The sequence below is a fragment of the Pteronotus mesoamericanus genome, unplaced genomic scaffold, assembly GCF_021234165.1.
Source record: "Pteronotus mesoamericanus isolate MK-2021 breed Mesoamerican mustached bat unplaced genomic scaffold, CSHL_Meso_final contig_221, whole genome shotgun sequence".
In the NCBI taxonomy this organism is placed as follows: domain Eukaryota; kingdom Metazoa; phylum Chordata; class Mammalia; order Chiroptera; family Mormoopidae; genus Pteronotus; species Pteronotus mesoamericanus.
Window position 1 is genome coordinate 10,737,782 of NW_026555092.1, and position 15,840 is coordinate 10,753,621.

The window sequence follows — 15,840 nt, forward strand, 5'->3', positions numbered from 1 at the left end:
TCAAACTGTGCCTGTCCTTTCCATGCCTAGAATATCTTGTCCCTGCACAGGTCCTTGTTCATCTGCTCATTGGTTCAGCAACACCTTCACTGGCACTCATCCATCCTTGCCTGTCTGTTTTTGCTAGTTCACTATTCAGCCATTTATTCACCTACCCACCGACTCACTTATTTTTGTTTATTTATTAACGCATTTATTTAAATAATTTACAAACCCTTTGCTTTGCATGGACTGTCCGCCAGCACTGGCCAGGTGAGGGGGTTCAGAGATGACTAAGAAGCTTGGAGTCCAGTACAAGCCAGGAACCAACCCCGACCAGCATTGTGTGCACCCGCTGCTGCAGAAAGAGAAACAGTTGCATAGTTTTATTTAGTGTAAACTGATTTCCTCTAAAGTGCACTCACAGGGCTTACCATGCAAAGTTAATTCACAATGGTTTGCTTTATAAAGTGCAGGTAGTATGTCTTTGCTAGGCTGACTTCTTCTGACTTGACTTTTTGGAGTGGGTGAGATTTGGATATATATTTTTTAAATTAAATGTATGGGGTAATGTTGGTTAATAACATATAAGTTCCAAGGGTAGATTTTGTAATACATCATCTGTATATTGCATGGTGTATATTGCATGTATATTGCACCACTCAAAGTCTAGTCTCCTTCTGTCAGCAGATATTTGACCCCCTTTATTCTCCTCATTCTCCCCTAGCGCCCTTCCCCTCTGGTAATCAACACATTGTTGTCTATGAGTTTGTTTAATTTGTTCATTTGTTGCTTTCTGTTTTATATCCCACAAATAATCATGTGGTCCTTTTGAGCCTGGAGGCCCTTGGTCTTAAGAGATGCCAGTGTTTGTATTGCAGGGCTGACTCCCAGCTTCCCTGGCCTCTGGGCATGTGGGGTTGAGGGCCCGGCAGGGAGAGCCCCTGGGCTCTGCGAGGCAGTGTAGCTGCTGACTCAGCCCAGCTGAAGTCACAGTAGAAGATGACCCCTCCCCAGCCCCAGGTGGTAAAGAAAGGCAGCATAATTTATTTACCTTCTCCCAGCTTCCCAGGATCAAGAGGCTCGGGGATAATGAAAAAATCAGGTGTTGGAATCCCACAGACTTTTGTTTAAAGGAATTCTGCAGTTTCCAAGCTGTGTGGCCTTGGGCAAGTTAGCCAAATGCTCTGAGCCCTGGTCTCCTCACTTGCTGAATGAGCTCATTGTAATTACAGCAGCAGCAGCAGCAGCAGCAGCCATTTGATTCCGTTGTAAGGTTAATTGAGTCCATGGACGGGAAAGGGCTTTGTAAGACCTAAATGATTCAGGTGTTAGTTTTTATTATTATTCATCCCTGATCTTCCTAGGAAACAGGGTCAGGGAGCTCCACAGACCTTGAGGAGACACAGAGAAGAAGCAGGGAACAGTTTATCCTGGTCTCTTTCCCTGCTTGGCATTAGGAATAAAGATGAGGTCCCGGATCCAATTTACTCAAGAGCTCCATGTGGAAGGGCGCAAGCCCGGGAGACTGAGTCTCTCGGTCCCAGGAGCTCCAGAGGCTCCTGGGCAGCTTGGCACAGACCAACTCTGCTCCCACTTAAGGAGGGAGGATGCATTGGATGCGGTCATGGCCTCAAGCAAAGAAAAAGGAATGTTTACTACCCATGCTTCTGATCTTACAGCCTTGCAATTCGAACAGCTAGAAAAGCCCTTAAAGCCACATAGTATTGCTTCTACTAATGACTGTGGCACCATCTCCTGCAAGTTTGCCCCAGGACAGAGCAGGGTTGGACAACTGTTTGTCTTGCACAGATCCTAGGGGAAACCTTAGCCTAGGCCATCCCGGGACGGCGCTGGCCTGGGGGAGTTTGCTGTGCGAGGCAGGTCTGAGTGCTAATGGCGGTGGGAGAAGGGGGTGAAATATTGACACCCAGACCTCGGAGCTCCGTGAGGGCTGGGAACAGGCAGGGCAGCCCCATCTGTCTGACTTGTCTGTCCAGGTTCAGGCCACAGCTGGAGGGCAGGGACCAGGCTGTGGTCATGGGGGTGAGTGGGGTTGCCCCGGGGTTTGGGGCTTGGAGAAAAAAGGAGCAGGTGCACTGGTTTCAGGTGAAGGGTTTGCTGGAGGTGCAAGGAGCCCTGCCAAGGTCACGTGTCAGATGCACAGGAGCAGAGAGCAGAGATCAGGGAGGGGCTCTGGGAGGATGTGTGCTCTCAGGGACCTGGAAGATGCGTGGGGCAGGAGGAGCGCTGGAGGCTTCCCCCCAGACCCCAGACCGGGACCCCAGGGCTCTGAGGGAGCCATCAGGCGCACAGCGTCGGCCGTCAACACTTTGATATTGGGCACAAGGTGAGCCCAGAATCGGGACAGCATCTCAGGGTACAGAATCTTCTGGAAAGACAACCCAGTCCAGGGGTGCTTTGGGCATTGAGCTGAATCTTAGGAGGTGACTGTGTTGGCAGGGTGAGGCGGTCTGAGGCTCCCAGGGGTCCTGGTCTGACCCCGCCCACAGCAGCTGTTGGGGGTGGGGTGTGTGTGTGTGTGTGTGTGTGTGTGTGTGTGTGTTACTCATGGGCACCCAAGGTCACCCAGGACAGAGCTGTGAATCAAGTTTTTTCATTTGTCTGAGCTGCCAGAGAGCCTCTTTGTGTGTGTGGTGGTGAAGGGGGCACTGTGAGAGATGCTAAAAATACCTAACATATGCAGATTTCTTACTGTGCCGGGCACTGTTCTGAGCCCTTTAAATGCATGAACTCATTTATGGTCACACCAGTCTCCATCACAAGGCATGGATACAGGTGTGTGCATGCAGACACAGAGCAGCACCTGCATTCACAGGTGCACGTTTGTACACAGAACCACATAGCTGCAGACACAAGAAGAAGTACACATGCAGATGTGCTTAAATAAACCTGGGTGCACACTAACACGCATACACACTCATGTCCATGGACACCTCGTGACTTGGGGCAGGAATGGGGTTTGGGGAAGGGACTTAGAAAAGGGGTATAGACAGCAATAAAGAGAATTTGGCTAACTTCACAGGCTTTACGGTCTTGCACACACATGTTATAGAAAAGGGAAAAGAGGCTCCGAGAGGTCAAGTGACTTGCCCAAGGTCACACAGCTGCTAAGGGGCAGCTCTGAGATACAAGAAGCAGTCAGGTTCCTGAAGCTCTTATCACCTATTTTGGTAAATACTCTCCAAAAAAGGCTGTGAATCCTGCTAAACAGGGGCCCCCTACGTGGTGTGAGCCGTGCAGGGCAGGCCTGATGCTGGCTGGGCCCGGCAGCCACCAGGCCCAGCCGGCAGTGCGGCGGGATGGCGATCCAGGCACGCGACCTGGAAACTGGGTTGAGCGGCTGTTCCTTGACTGGGGGCCCTTTGCCCCACGCACTGAGCCCCTCCATTCTCTCCCCAGGGCCTGTACCCACAGCGAGCAGCCAGGATGCCCTATCAGCAGACCCTGCACCCCCAGCTGGGGTGTTATCCTCGCCAGGTGAGTCATGGCCTCCTCACCTCTGACCCAGCTCCACAAGGGCCTCCAGGCCAGAAGGACGTCTGCTCCCTTGGCCTGGTCGCCAGCCATACTTTTTGGCCCACCCTGGACCAGAGTACACACCAATATCAGCCTGCAGACAGAAACCAACCGGGGTCCCTAGGTGATACTAACAGCTGGCAACGACAGAGCTCTTACCTTGTGCTACGCCGTTCCCTAAGGTCTTTACCTGCATTAACTGATTTAACCTTCACAACCACCCTATTAAGGTAAGTTAGAGGCAAGGAAACTGAAGCACAGAGAGATTAGGTCATAAAGTTAACACTTATGTTAGCTTTTGCTGTGGCAAAACGACATCAACAACAACAATATGGCCTCCAGAGTTTCAACAATATTTTTTACTCACAGTCTATGGATTGGCTGAGACGGGCTGGGGCTGGGTCCCCACATTCTCCTCTGGGCATGTGCTAAGGATACAAAAGTATCCTGTATCCTTTGCTCCTGCCACATGGACGACAGGAGTGCGGGGGGCGAGCAGAAACGCCAGTGCCTCTGGAGCCTGTGCTCAGAGTTGATCCGTGGTAACGTGTGCCCGCCTTCCATTGGCCGAAGCAGATCACACGGCTTTGCCCAGCGTCGATGGCGCTGGGAGTCACGTTCCTCCCCTGCTGGTTTGTCAGTAGAATTACAAGACCCCCGGTTAAATTCAAATTTTAGATAAACAGCAAATAATGTTTTGGAATAAGTATGTCCCAAATATGGCATGGGCCCTACATATACTAAACTATTATTTGCTGTTAATTAACCCATTTGCAATTCAATTATATGAAATTTGGATTTAACTGGGATGTCCTGTATCTTGTTAGCTAAATCTGGTACCCCGGCCCCCACAGGAAGGTCGGGGGATCACTCCCTGCGGGGCAGTATCACAATGGCAGAACTGGGGTTTGACCTTGGGCAGCCTGGCTTCAGGGCACATGACCCTAATCACCACGGTTTACTGCCTCTTATCCATAGACGCACAACAATATAGTACCAAAATAAAGTTCGGAGACAGAACTACAAACGCAGGGTCAGCAGATAGAGCTATAGGCATGCCACCAAGCTGTGTGTGCACTGCAGGCACACCCCGAACACAAAGCAGCATACTCAGAGATGCAGAGTGTCTTGGGGTGGGGGTGTGAGGAAAAGCCTTGCGCCCTTACACACAGGAGGACCGGCCTCACACTCCAACTCACAGGCTCCGCAGCCTCTCCTGTCTCCCCAGGGAGCGCCCCCCCTTCTCTGCAAATTGCACCCCTGACCGGAAGTATGTTAGACCCTTCCAGCGGGTAGAGAAGGGACAGCAGGTATAGATTACTTTACCTCGTGGGCCAGGACTGCTGCTTTTTCAGCAGTGGGAGCTTTGCATCCTGAGATGGAGAGAGGAGAGACAGTCTGGCTCACAGAATCTCAGCCGCGTTACCTCCGTCCCACGAGCAGTGATACCATCCTCCTCGTTCCAAAGAGGAGGTTTTTTTAGACAAAGCTATGTATGTGCCTATATTTGAAAAAAGTAATACAAGAATATGAATCTTAGAGGTAATCAACGGTTATTGGTTTCTCGGGTATTTTCCCAGGGATGTCTGTTTCTACAAATGTTTTCGTACACATGTGGCATCCTGGGTGCACGGTTCTGTCACTGCTTTTGTCAGCAAAGAGTCTATCTTGGAGCGGTGTACACAGCTTTGTTTTATGGTTTTTATCAGTTACACGGAGCGAGGGGCCCATTTTAAAATAAAGCTTGTATAAGCTCTAGGACAAGAATTGTTTCTCTCATGTCAGTCCCCTCCCAGGTCCGCCTCCCCCGCTCCCTGCTATGAAAACTAGGGGTATTTTTTTCCACATTGACCGACAGCCATCTGTCCTGGGAGAGGCTTTCCTGAGTTCTCTCTGTAAGCTCTTGGGTCTTTCTGACCTGTAGCTCATCATCTGGGGGTTCTGGTGCCTATGTCCAGATCCACCTGATCCTCTACGTCCACTGGGGGAAATATGGGGAGGGTCAGGAGAGAGCGGTTGAGGCCTCCAGCGCGAGCAAGTACAGAAGTATGAAACACTAAGCAAGCCGCTTAGCTTCTCTGAACCTCCGTTTCCCCGACTCTGATGAGAATACTAACAGTCCTACCTCTCAGGGCTGTTTGGAGTTTACGTGAGAGAATCCGTGCGAAGGGCATATCCTAAGCTCTCGAGGAATGCTAGCCTCTGTGAACGCTGTATCAGATAAGGATGTGCAGGCTGACTGAGGGCTGTCAGGAGCTGAATTCTCCAGCAGCTTGGACCCCAGACTCTTGCTATTAAAGCAGAAGTCCCGATGGTGCCCCAGTTTGGCTGAAACTTGGGTTAGCACACAGGAGGATGGATGCCAGCTTCACGCAAGAGAGGGCTCTCTGACATTTGGCACTGTCAGAAGTGGAATACGGCGCTCATAAGGTGATGAGCTCCACATCATTTTAGGTCTTGAAGCAGACACTTATTGGTCTCTTCTTTCCTCCTTCTGCTTCCTCTCTCTTTCTTTCTTGCATTCATTCAGCACATATTTATTGAGCAGTTACTGTGTGCCAGGCACTATCTTAGGACAGAAAATATGTCAGTAAATAAGACAGATGGGGTTCCTGCCTTGCCAAGGGCATGGTTGTGAGAGCCTGGTTTTGGGTGGGCGTGTGATCCAGGTGGTCTCTAAAACCCCTCTGAATTCCTATTTTTCTCCAGGGTTTGAGCTGAATCTCATTGCCTTTCTTTTTTTGCCCTTTCTCCTAGACTCACACTGTCCAATACCATAACCACCAGCCATGTGGGGGACTATTTAAAATTAAATCAATTAAAATTAATTAAAATTAAAAATTCAGGTTCTTATTCATACGCCACATTTGCAAATACACATCATTTCCACCATCCATCACGGGAATTTCCGCTGAGCAGGGCTGTCTTGTACTTGGAACCTCTTGAGATCCTGAGATAGAAGCCAGGGATGTTTAAATATCAACAGCTTTTTTGAGATAGTAGAAGACTTAAAGGTGAAGAAGAGTCCTTGAGGATGTTTATTGAGAGAAGGAAAACAAGGGGGGCAGGGAAGAGAATGAAAATATTTATTTTCTATTTATTATGTCTCAGACTCTTTACTTTCATCAACTGACTCAGTCCCCATACAACAGATAGTGTTTGCCCATTTTACAGATAAGGAAACTGAAGCTCAGCTAAATTAGTCACTTGCAAGCTCACAGACAAAAGTTGAGCCCTGTGCGTTTTCCATTCCAACACATTGCCTTCTGTGTACCCCACAGTGACTGAGGGGCACAGGGCTGAGGGATGGGGCTGCAGTTAGGGGGAGGGCTGGGGAATGTGATGTTTGGGAGCAGTGGGCTCTGCTGGACCACACCCCTCTCTCCTCTCTGACCTGTAGGTGACGCCATACAATCCACTGCAAATGGGGCAGCAGATTTTCCGCTCTTCCTACACCCCTCTGCTGAGCTACGTCCCCTTCGTCCAGCCCAACTATTCATACCCTCAGAGGACACCTCCGAAGCTGTCCAGCAACCCCCGAGACCCTTCCCCCATGGCAGGAGATGGGCCGCAGTTCCTCTTTCCCCAGCCCTACGGGTGAGTCTTTGGCCTGCACTGGAAGTCCAGCCTACAGTTAGAAAGTTGCAGGAGAGGGGAGTGAGCGCGCCAGGCCCCACTGCTGTGGGGAGGGCGGGGCCCTGTGCCTGTGTCTGGGTGCTGGGTGGGTCTTGGATGGAGCTGGTGTGGAGGTGAGCAGGGTCTGGGGCCTGGTGGCCCCTTCTGGTGGCCCATTTCGGGGCTGCTACCGCACAGTCAGTAGGGAACGCACTCCAGCACCGCAGGTGGCCGGCGGTGGAGCATGGCGCATTTGCCTCTTCCCGTTTGTTTGGTTTACAGCAGGACACAGCCATGTCACCCTACAGCTCTCCCCACTCACTGCCCCCTGAGCTCCTCGCCAGGCTAATCTCCTGAACATCCCATTGACTTGGCCGCAGGCGCCGCTGAAGGATCCTCTGCTGCTTAACAGGGCTGCTCACACTTTTCCACCAAAGCGCCCCAAACAGCTGAGGGTAGCGGCTTAGCCACAGCCAGCCAACACAAAGCCCACCTGTTAGCTGAAAATTACACACACATGCAAACATGCTGGTTAGGTCACAAACTTGTATTTGTTGTTTTAATGCAACGACACAGATTCTCGTTCCCACTCAACAAATCTTCAACTGATACGGATGCTCTCAGAGGAAGGCCGTCCCGTCCCTGGGAATCCGAGCCTTCCTGACACCCTGGGAAACGTGCACCCAGTTTCAGGAGCTTGGTTGATAGAATTAAGGCCACACTTGCCAATCTGCCATCGGTTCCCCACGTCCCTCCCCATCACAGGCGTCACTGTAGTGCTGGTGTAGAGTTGGTGACCCCAAACGCTCGTCCTTTCAATCAGCGTTTCCCTGAGTGTCTCCTTTAAAGGGCTAATGCTAGAAAGAGGTTTCTGTGGTCTGTTTGGGAAAAGCTGTGAGCAACAAAGATAAAGACATTTTCAATAGTGTTATTTGAACCTAACACCCACACCCTGTTTTTCTCCTGCTCTGTTTTTTTCATTTTTCATTTACTCTCCCTCCTTTTTCTCCTTGCATCCTTCCTTCCCGTCCTTTTTTCCTCCCTTCCTCCCGTCCTCCTTTTCTCCTCCCACCTTTTCCTTTTCCTTTTTCATGTAGAGCGTATCAAAACACCCCAGAAACCATGCATTGATTCACGTAGTTCACATGAATTTAGCATGGGGAGCATTGATGACTAAGACAGGGCTCCTTCCTTCAGAGAGCTGAGAGGGAACGAGGCGTGGGCATGTTGATGTTCGAGCCATGACAGCATGGAGGCCATCAAAGTGGCTCAAGGCCAGAGAAAGGACCTTCGCTGGGCTGACAGTGAGGGGGCTGCTGTGCTCAGCAACTAGAGAAGGGCCTTCCAGGTAGTACAAGTGAAGCCCCAGATTTCAAGGTGCGTGGCAAGCTTGAGGCCTGGGCAAGAAAGGCATCCCTAAAAAAGGTGGAAAATAGGATTGGAAAAAGGAGGCTGGCACTGGATTCTTAAAGGCTTCTGGCTGCAGGCCTAGGGATCCAATGCAGGTTTGTGCGCCTTATCGTGAACTGATGGGCTGAAGGGGAGAGAGACAGGAGGAAAGAGAGGGTGTAGTCTGGAGGTGGCCATAGGGGTCAGTAGGAGAGGGGCTCGCCTCCTTGGAGGGAGAGTGGCTGAGACCACCGGCAGGCCAGCAAACTTCCCACACTCCACGCTGTGATCTGGCTCAAGGGAAGAGAGACTCGCTGTAGAACTTGGGAGGGAGCGCGATCCCGTGGGCTCATCAGTCAGACATTGGGAAGCACTGACTGGGAGCGGTAAGGGAGAGGGGATGAGACCCCGGTCACTGGCTGTCTGCACGGGCAGGGAGAGGAGACGGAGCGAGCAGAAAGCTGAGGAACAAGCAGTCTTAGAAGTGGGAGGGGAGCCTGGGTCCAGGTGGACACGTCATGGGCACACGTGGAGAGTGACAGGAGCGGTGGCATTCAGCAGGGCGGAAGGGTGGCCACAGCGGTGGGCAAGACCAGGAGTGACGTTGGAAAAGCAAAGCAAGGGGTGTGGGCCTGTGTCCCCAGAAGGAACAATTTGTTCATTCAAAAAATATTTATCGAGCACCTTCTATGTGCCTGGTACTGTTCTAGGCACTGGTTACTGGAGCGAACAAGACCAATTTTTCCTTCTCTCATTTAAATGGGAGAAATAGACAACACGGAACTAAACAAGCGGCATCCTTGCCAGGTGCTGGGGGTTAGGGGAGAGGGAACCAAGGGAAGTAAGTCTCTTGAGCTGAGACCCAAGTGAAGTGAGAGAATGAACCAAGCATATATGTGGGCGATGAGCACTCTGGGCAGAAAGCATAGAAAGCGCAGCAGCCCCCGATGGGGAATGTAGCTGGAGCACTAAGTGGGAGAGAGTGGGCAGCCTTGAAATCAGAGGAGCAGCCAGCGCCAGACTAGGTAGGGCCTGTAGACATGGTGCAGAGGTTTTTTCTGGTTTTGGTTTGTTTTTTTTTTTAAGAGCAGTGGGAAGCCATTACGACTTTCAAACTGGTGAGGACACATCCTAGTTTTCTACCTAGAGAAGATGACGTGTGCCCAAGTATGAAGAGTGGACTGCAGGGTCAGAGCCTTTGCAGGGGTGCAGGATGGGGAGCTTTTATAGCCGTCTGGACAAGAGGTGCTGGTGGCATGGACCAAGGCAGAGGCACTGGGACAGGGGACAAGTGAAAGATCTGGAGCGTCTATTGTCGTGTGGAATGAGGAAGAGCGATATCAAGCATAATTCCTCGGTTTTTGACTTGAGCAACTGGATAAGTGGCAATGCTAAAATACCAAGGTCAAGAAGGCCAGAGCCAAGATCTGTTGATGTGAGATGTGAGTGGAGCTGTGTGAGGCAGATGGCTATACAAGTCTGGGGCTCAGGGCAGAGGTTGGAGCTGGTAAGAGAAACCTGGGAGTCATTAGCATACAGATGATATTTAAAGGCTTGGGATGGGGTGAGAGCGCCCGGCCAGTGCGTGTACATAGGAAAGAGAGGAGGCCCAAGGGCTGAGCCCCGGGCCTCAAGCATGTGGAGAGGTTGGGGGGAAGTGGAAGAACTAGCAAAGGGTCTAAGAAGGAGCAGTGTGAGGTGGGAGAAGCTATGCAGGAGAGTGTAGAGTACAGCAAGTCAAGCGAAGGAATTATTTCCTGGAGAAGGAGGGATCGCAGGTGGCAAAAACAAAACCTAGGCACTGTAGGGTGGAGCGTTGAGCACAGCAGTGGTGTTGAGTTGACGTTGCCCATGGCCCTGGATGGAACAAGGTCTAGGAGAGGCTGCTCCGGGCCAGGGAAGATACTGGACCTAGGTGGAGAGTTTAGTCCCAGAGACAAGGAGGGTCAGCACTTCCTCTGGGTCAGGAGCAAAGGGGAGAACAAAGAGACTAAACTACTCAAAGTGACAGAGGAAGGAGCAGGTGGCTTCTGTGTTCTCAGGGAAGGAGCAGGGGAGCCTTCCCTTCCCCCTGCCAAATCAATTTGCATACACGCATCAGGGTACAATAACCATACAATTTAGCTTCGAAACAACAATATTAAGGGAGCAAAAATAATAATTACCCTGGAAATATCAGTGTAGAAACTGCCCTGGGCAAACCAGGACAGACCTCCCTGTTCAAGAGGCAGTTCAAGCTCTGCCTGCTTCCTCCGGGAAGCATTCCGTGACAACTCTAGCCCACGTGGATTACCTGTCTTGCTGGCCCTCTAGTGCTCATACTGCCCAGCCTGTGCCCTTGGCAGCTGATCCAATTAGAAGATCTCAGCATGAGCAGAGTCTAGATGCATAGGGCAGGGTGATCAGATACACGGTGTGCTCTGAGTCATTTGTTACTGGGAATTATTAAATATAAAGTATTGGTTAAGGTTTTTATTGTATAAATCAGAGTAGAATCCAGGGTATCTCTATAGTAACATCACTTTCAATTATTTATATTCAAATATGATTTTTGAGAGAGAGGATAAGAGGTGGGGTTACTGCCAACATTAGCTGCTTATCAGACACCTACCTCGTGCCAGGTCCTGGGCTGGGCGCTGCGTGTGAAATGGTGGGCCATCCAGATAGTGTCCCTGCTCTCATGGAATCGATTTTAGTGAGAAGGGAATTAAGCATTATCCAAAGTCTAGCTTGTCCACGGACACTCAGCGAGCGACAGATACCCACACCAGCTGAGGCATTACAAATTAATGTGCTGGTTTGTTCCCATTGCTTCTCTCCTCTCTGGCCCCCTTTCCATCTTATCAATTCGTGGGAGAGCGCCATGAACGTGAACATCTTCTGTAATATGCATCTGCCCAACTGAAAAGTGACTGAAAGTCCCTGGATTAGACTAAATCCAGTCATTTGCTATGCAGCAATTCATACTGAGCTCTGCTCCCATTCATTCAAAGTATCCTAGCAGATGGGTGACGAAATTGCCATAGGATCCCAGAAGTGGGAGTAAATGATTCCATCTGGAGCGGTCAGGGAAGGATTCACAGAGGAGATGGCTTTTGAACTCCCTTTTGAGGTATGAGTAGGAGTGTGCCGGGGAGAAAAAGCAGCAGTGTGTCTATTTCTGCTCTCGGAGGGTGAGGCTCAGGTCTTCTTGGCTCTTCCTTCTCGGAGGGTCTAACAAACTCCCAGGTACTCAGGGGTGTCTCAGTGCTTATTTTTTTTTTTTTAATGTTAAAGATTCTATTTATTTATTTTTAGAGAGAGGGAAAGGGAAGGAGAAAAGGAGGGAGAGAAACATCACTGTGTGGTTGCCTCTTACACGCCCCCTACTGGGGCCTGGCCTGCAACCCAGGCATGTGCCCTGACTAGGAATCGAACTGGTGACCCTTTGGTTTGCAGGCTGGCACACAATCCACTGAGCCATACCAGCCAGGGCTCAGTGTTTACTTCTTGAACTGGTGTTGAAACAAAGAGCCTGCATTAGCTTGGTGCCGATAAGGGGAAGAGCCCTGGGATTGTCTGGACTCCTAGATCACACTCTGGGACGTGGTCCTGAATTCTCTGTTGTTGAGGAATTTCCGCAGGGACACACCTGGTGCTCTAAGGCAGGTAGAGTGGCTGCAGGACCACAGGTAAGGTGCTCACATCCAGAGGGGCTCCCTGTGTCACAGCCCTGGACATGGTGAGAGTATAGACTTCATAGAAGTAATCCCTATGAACAGTGAGGGGCTTCCTGACCTGTGTAAGTGGCAGGAAAAGATCTTATTGTCCTCCAATTGCATCATTTTAATATTTTATCTTCCCAGAGCCAAAGCATTTTTATTGTGCTAGAGCTTTTAGCCTCCAAGCCTGTCATGATCATGACAGTCTTTGACAGCCACAAAATTAAAATATTACATTTCCTAATATCTCCGCCAACATCAGGAATTTCACCCTGACACCCATCATCTTTGTCTTCCAGGTTCGGCTCGTCGTCTGGTGGGCCCCTGCTGAACAGCCCCTATTTTTCATCCAGTGGGAATGGCATAAATTTTTAGGTCTCCTTTTCTTCTCCCCGCTCCTACCTGAGCCCTTGGATGAGGGCTAAGGGCTCTGGAATTCTGGAAGCTGCAACAACTTGGTAGGAAGTCTGGAAAGCCAAGGTTGCGGCCAGATCGCAGACAGAAGACAGCAAGACCAGACTCAGCTACTGACCAACACTCACACACACAGCACCCCTGGCCCCAGCGTCATACTCACTCGCTCAATTACTTACGCACCTGTATTTAGCTAACATGAGTGATTTTTGTTTTTGTTGTTGTTGGTAAAATAGGAGTAAGACACTTAATTTTAGAACGTTTGTATTTTATGATAAAAGTATGAGCTGCTTGAAACAGAGAGTGCCTGTTTGTTTTCTTCTGTTTGCTGTTGTTATGTTCTGCACAATCTTCATGGCTCCTTTTCCCCACATGACTCATCATTTACTTAGGACATGAAAAGACGCCCGCAGCTGAAGTCCTGAAATGCTGGTCTCTACGTACGGGAACCCAGAGGTCATAAACTTGAGAGTTTATCTCTTCTCTTCTGTGATCCATTCATGTCTTAACATCCCAGGTAATGTACCCCAGGAGTGGATGTAAAAGAGGTTCACCCTCTGTCCTATCCAGGTGATGGTTTTCCAGAAAGAACTCTCTTGGACACAAGATGGGAAAACGTGTCTTGGAAATGAACTCCAAATCTTAAATGTGACAGACCATTTCCAGTGATTGCAAACCAATGCCAAGCAGCTCCAGGTCAATCTCAAAACTGCGCCTGCTGGCACTGCCCTTGCATCTCTCTCTATCAACTTTTATTAGTGACTTGGAGAAGGACATTGAAAGCATCCTGATCACATTTATGGAGGACGCAACTCTGCAAAGAGCAGATGGCCTGAATCAGTTAGACACACGTCCTTTAATGCTCCTATTCTCCACCCATGGCAGGCATCACTAAGCTCCTGCTCCCCCAAGCCTGGACCCAGCCACAGAATTACTCTCCTTGTGGCAGTCCAGGAAGCCACCTCTGCTCAGGGCTGGTCTGTGAAATGAAACCCATGCACCATTCTTTGGCAAACTTTAACAAGTGAAATTAAATAGAAGGCTAATGTAAGGACCTACTTTTGGGGTCTACAAAATGAACTTTGGATATACAGACAGACTAACATTCTCAGTTCTAAATTGCTCTATTCCCAACACTATTAATCACCTGAAAGCCGAACCCTGGCCTGGCTGAGGTGAGAGCCAGGCCTGGGGAAGTTAGGAGTCCCGATGCTGATGGCAATGAGAAGCTGGGGTCTGGAAGTCCCTGGTGTCTTGGGATGGGTTTAAGTCCGGTGCCCACAAGAGCATTTCTCTTGCCCTCCCAGTGTGACACCATTGGCCTCGCTGGCCTTTTTCTCCCCCTGGGCCCCTGGAAGCCAATTTCTCTCCCAAGTTCACTTAGGACTTAGGTCTCCTCCATGGTCTAAATCTGGGCTACCCTTTCAGTCCTTCAGCCCTTCTCCAAGGCTCACCCTACTTTTAGTATCTTTTTCGTTGTTATCCTTGATTCAGTCTAGATTCTCTGTGGACTCTGAGAGACGCTAGTCACCTAGAAGTTCTCAAAAATGCAGGAGACCCTTTCTTCCCTAAAGGGCTTCCTCACATTGTACCTCCAGGCATTAACCCAGGTTGGACCATACTTTACCACCCTCTCTTGATCTCAGAGCATTTGAAGGCAAAAGAAAGTAAAAGAAAGAGCATAGATTTGTCCTTGGCCAGACCTTGGTTCTTAGCCACTTCGCAACTTGATTTTGGTCAGAGAACTTAACCTCACTGAACCTCAGTTCCACTAATGGCAATGTTAATTGTGAGGTTTAAAAGATAATGTAGGCTTGCCCTGGCCATGTAGCTCAGTCGGTTAGAGCATTGTCCTGATACACCAAGGTTGCAGGTTTGATCCCCGGTCAGGGCACGTTCAAGAATCAACCAATAAATGCATAAATGAGTGGAACAACAAATAGATCTCTATCCCTCTCCCTCTGTAAATCAATAAATAAAAAGGATAATGTAGGTTTAATATAGACTTAATGTCTACTTAATGTATTCTTGTGGTTTTAAGATGGTAGAATAATTATGTTTCTGTCTCTCTGGAAATGTATCTTCAAATAATAAGGAGAGCAAGAGAATGTACACAAACTTTATTTTCAATGAAACTAGGAGAAGGCAGCAATCCCCTCTGTTATCTACAAAGGCAGAAATGGAATGGAGAAATGGTAAATAAATGTCTTAGAAGAACAGGGGAAGATCACACGGAAATGCTGGCTCAAGGAGGTAGAGCCAAATGAGACAAACCATTTTCCCATGCAGCACCCTGAAAGTCTCAGGACCAGGAAGCGGTGCTGGACACCATGGAAGGTAGCACTAAGGAAGAATGAGGGTTGATGCAAGAGGTGGATCCTATCCTGGTCCCACAAAGCCAAGGGCCACAAACAGGTCTATAGTGGAAAGGAGGCATGTTCTCTGAGCAAACTTACAGACCGCATGTAAGGCTTGTGGAGATGAGGGCCCAGATGGAGAATGTAGACTGAGTGAAATACGCACACATCCAAGGCCACGCTAGGCTTTAACCAAGACACAAGAGTTTGGAGGGTCTTCTGAAGAAACTGAATTGTATTTGGAGGTACCAATGAAAATTACCCTATGGCTTTGTCCTTCATGAAGAGCCTCCCATCAACTTTTTGGGACCTGATGCTTAATAAGAATGAACAATCTCCAACAAGAGGCAGATCAAAACAAAGACAAAGGGGATTAAGAACAGAGGCAGTCCGTAATATTCCCAGCGAGATAAGAGAAGATAGAAGATAGTACACTTTAAAAATAAGGGCAACATGTTATATGTTTATTTTTTAAAAATCAGAACACGAAAGTGCTTTTGAAATTAGAACAGTGATAGCTGATTTTTTTTTTTTTTTTTCAGTGAGAGGAGTTGGAAGCTAACATCAGAGAGATCTCATGGAAAGGAGAATTTTAAAAAGACATGGGGATAAATTACGAGATAAAAGATAAAAAAATGAGAAGATCAGTCCAGGAGGCCAAATTATCTGGCTCACAGGAGTTCTAGGCAGAAGAGTGAAAAAATGGGGGGGCGGGGAGCACTAACAGAAAAACACAAGGAATTGCCTCAGATTGAATGGTCCAGGCCAGTGCTCTGCAAAATGAATTAAAAAGATCCACATCAAGACATATTGCTGTGAAATTTCAGAATGTCAAGGATAAAGGC

The 15,840-nt window shown here is 49.1% G+C and overlaps 1 protein-coding gene across 1 annotated transcript in view; it reads left to right on the plus strand.

The window, feature by feature from the left end:
- CUNH1orf94 (chromosome unknown C1orf94 homolog) overlaps positions 1-12,631 on the plus strand; it is a 35,589-nt gene extending 22,958 nt beyond the window's left edge. Inside the window, exons 5-7 of the mRNA XM_054571540.1 lie at positions 3,403-3,480; positions 6,920-7,116; positions 12,524-12,631. Of these exons, the coding sequence (XP_054427515.1) occupies positions 3,403-3,480; positions 6,920-7,116; positions 12,524-12,599 (351 nt within the window). The 3' untranslated portion in view covers positions 12,600-12,631. The remainder of the gene's footprint in view (positions 1-3,402; positions 3,481-6,919; positions 7,117-12,523) is intronic.
- The last annotated feature ends 3,209 nt before the right edge of the window (positions 12,632-15,840 follow it).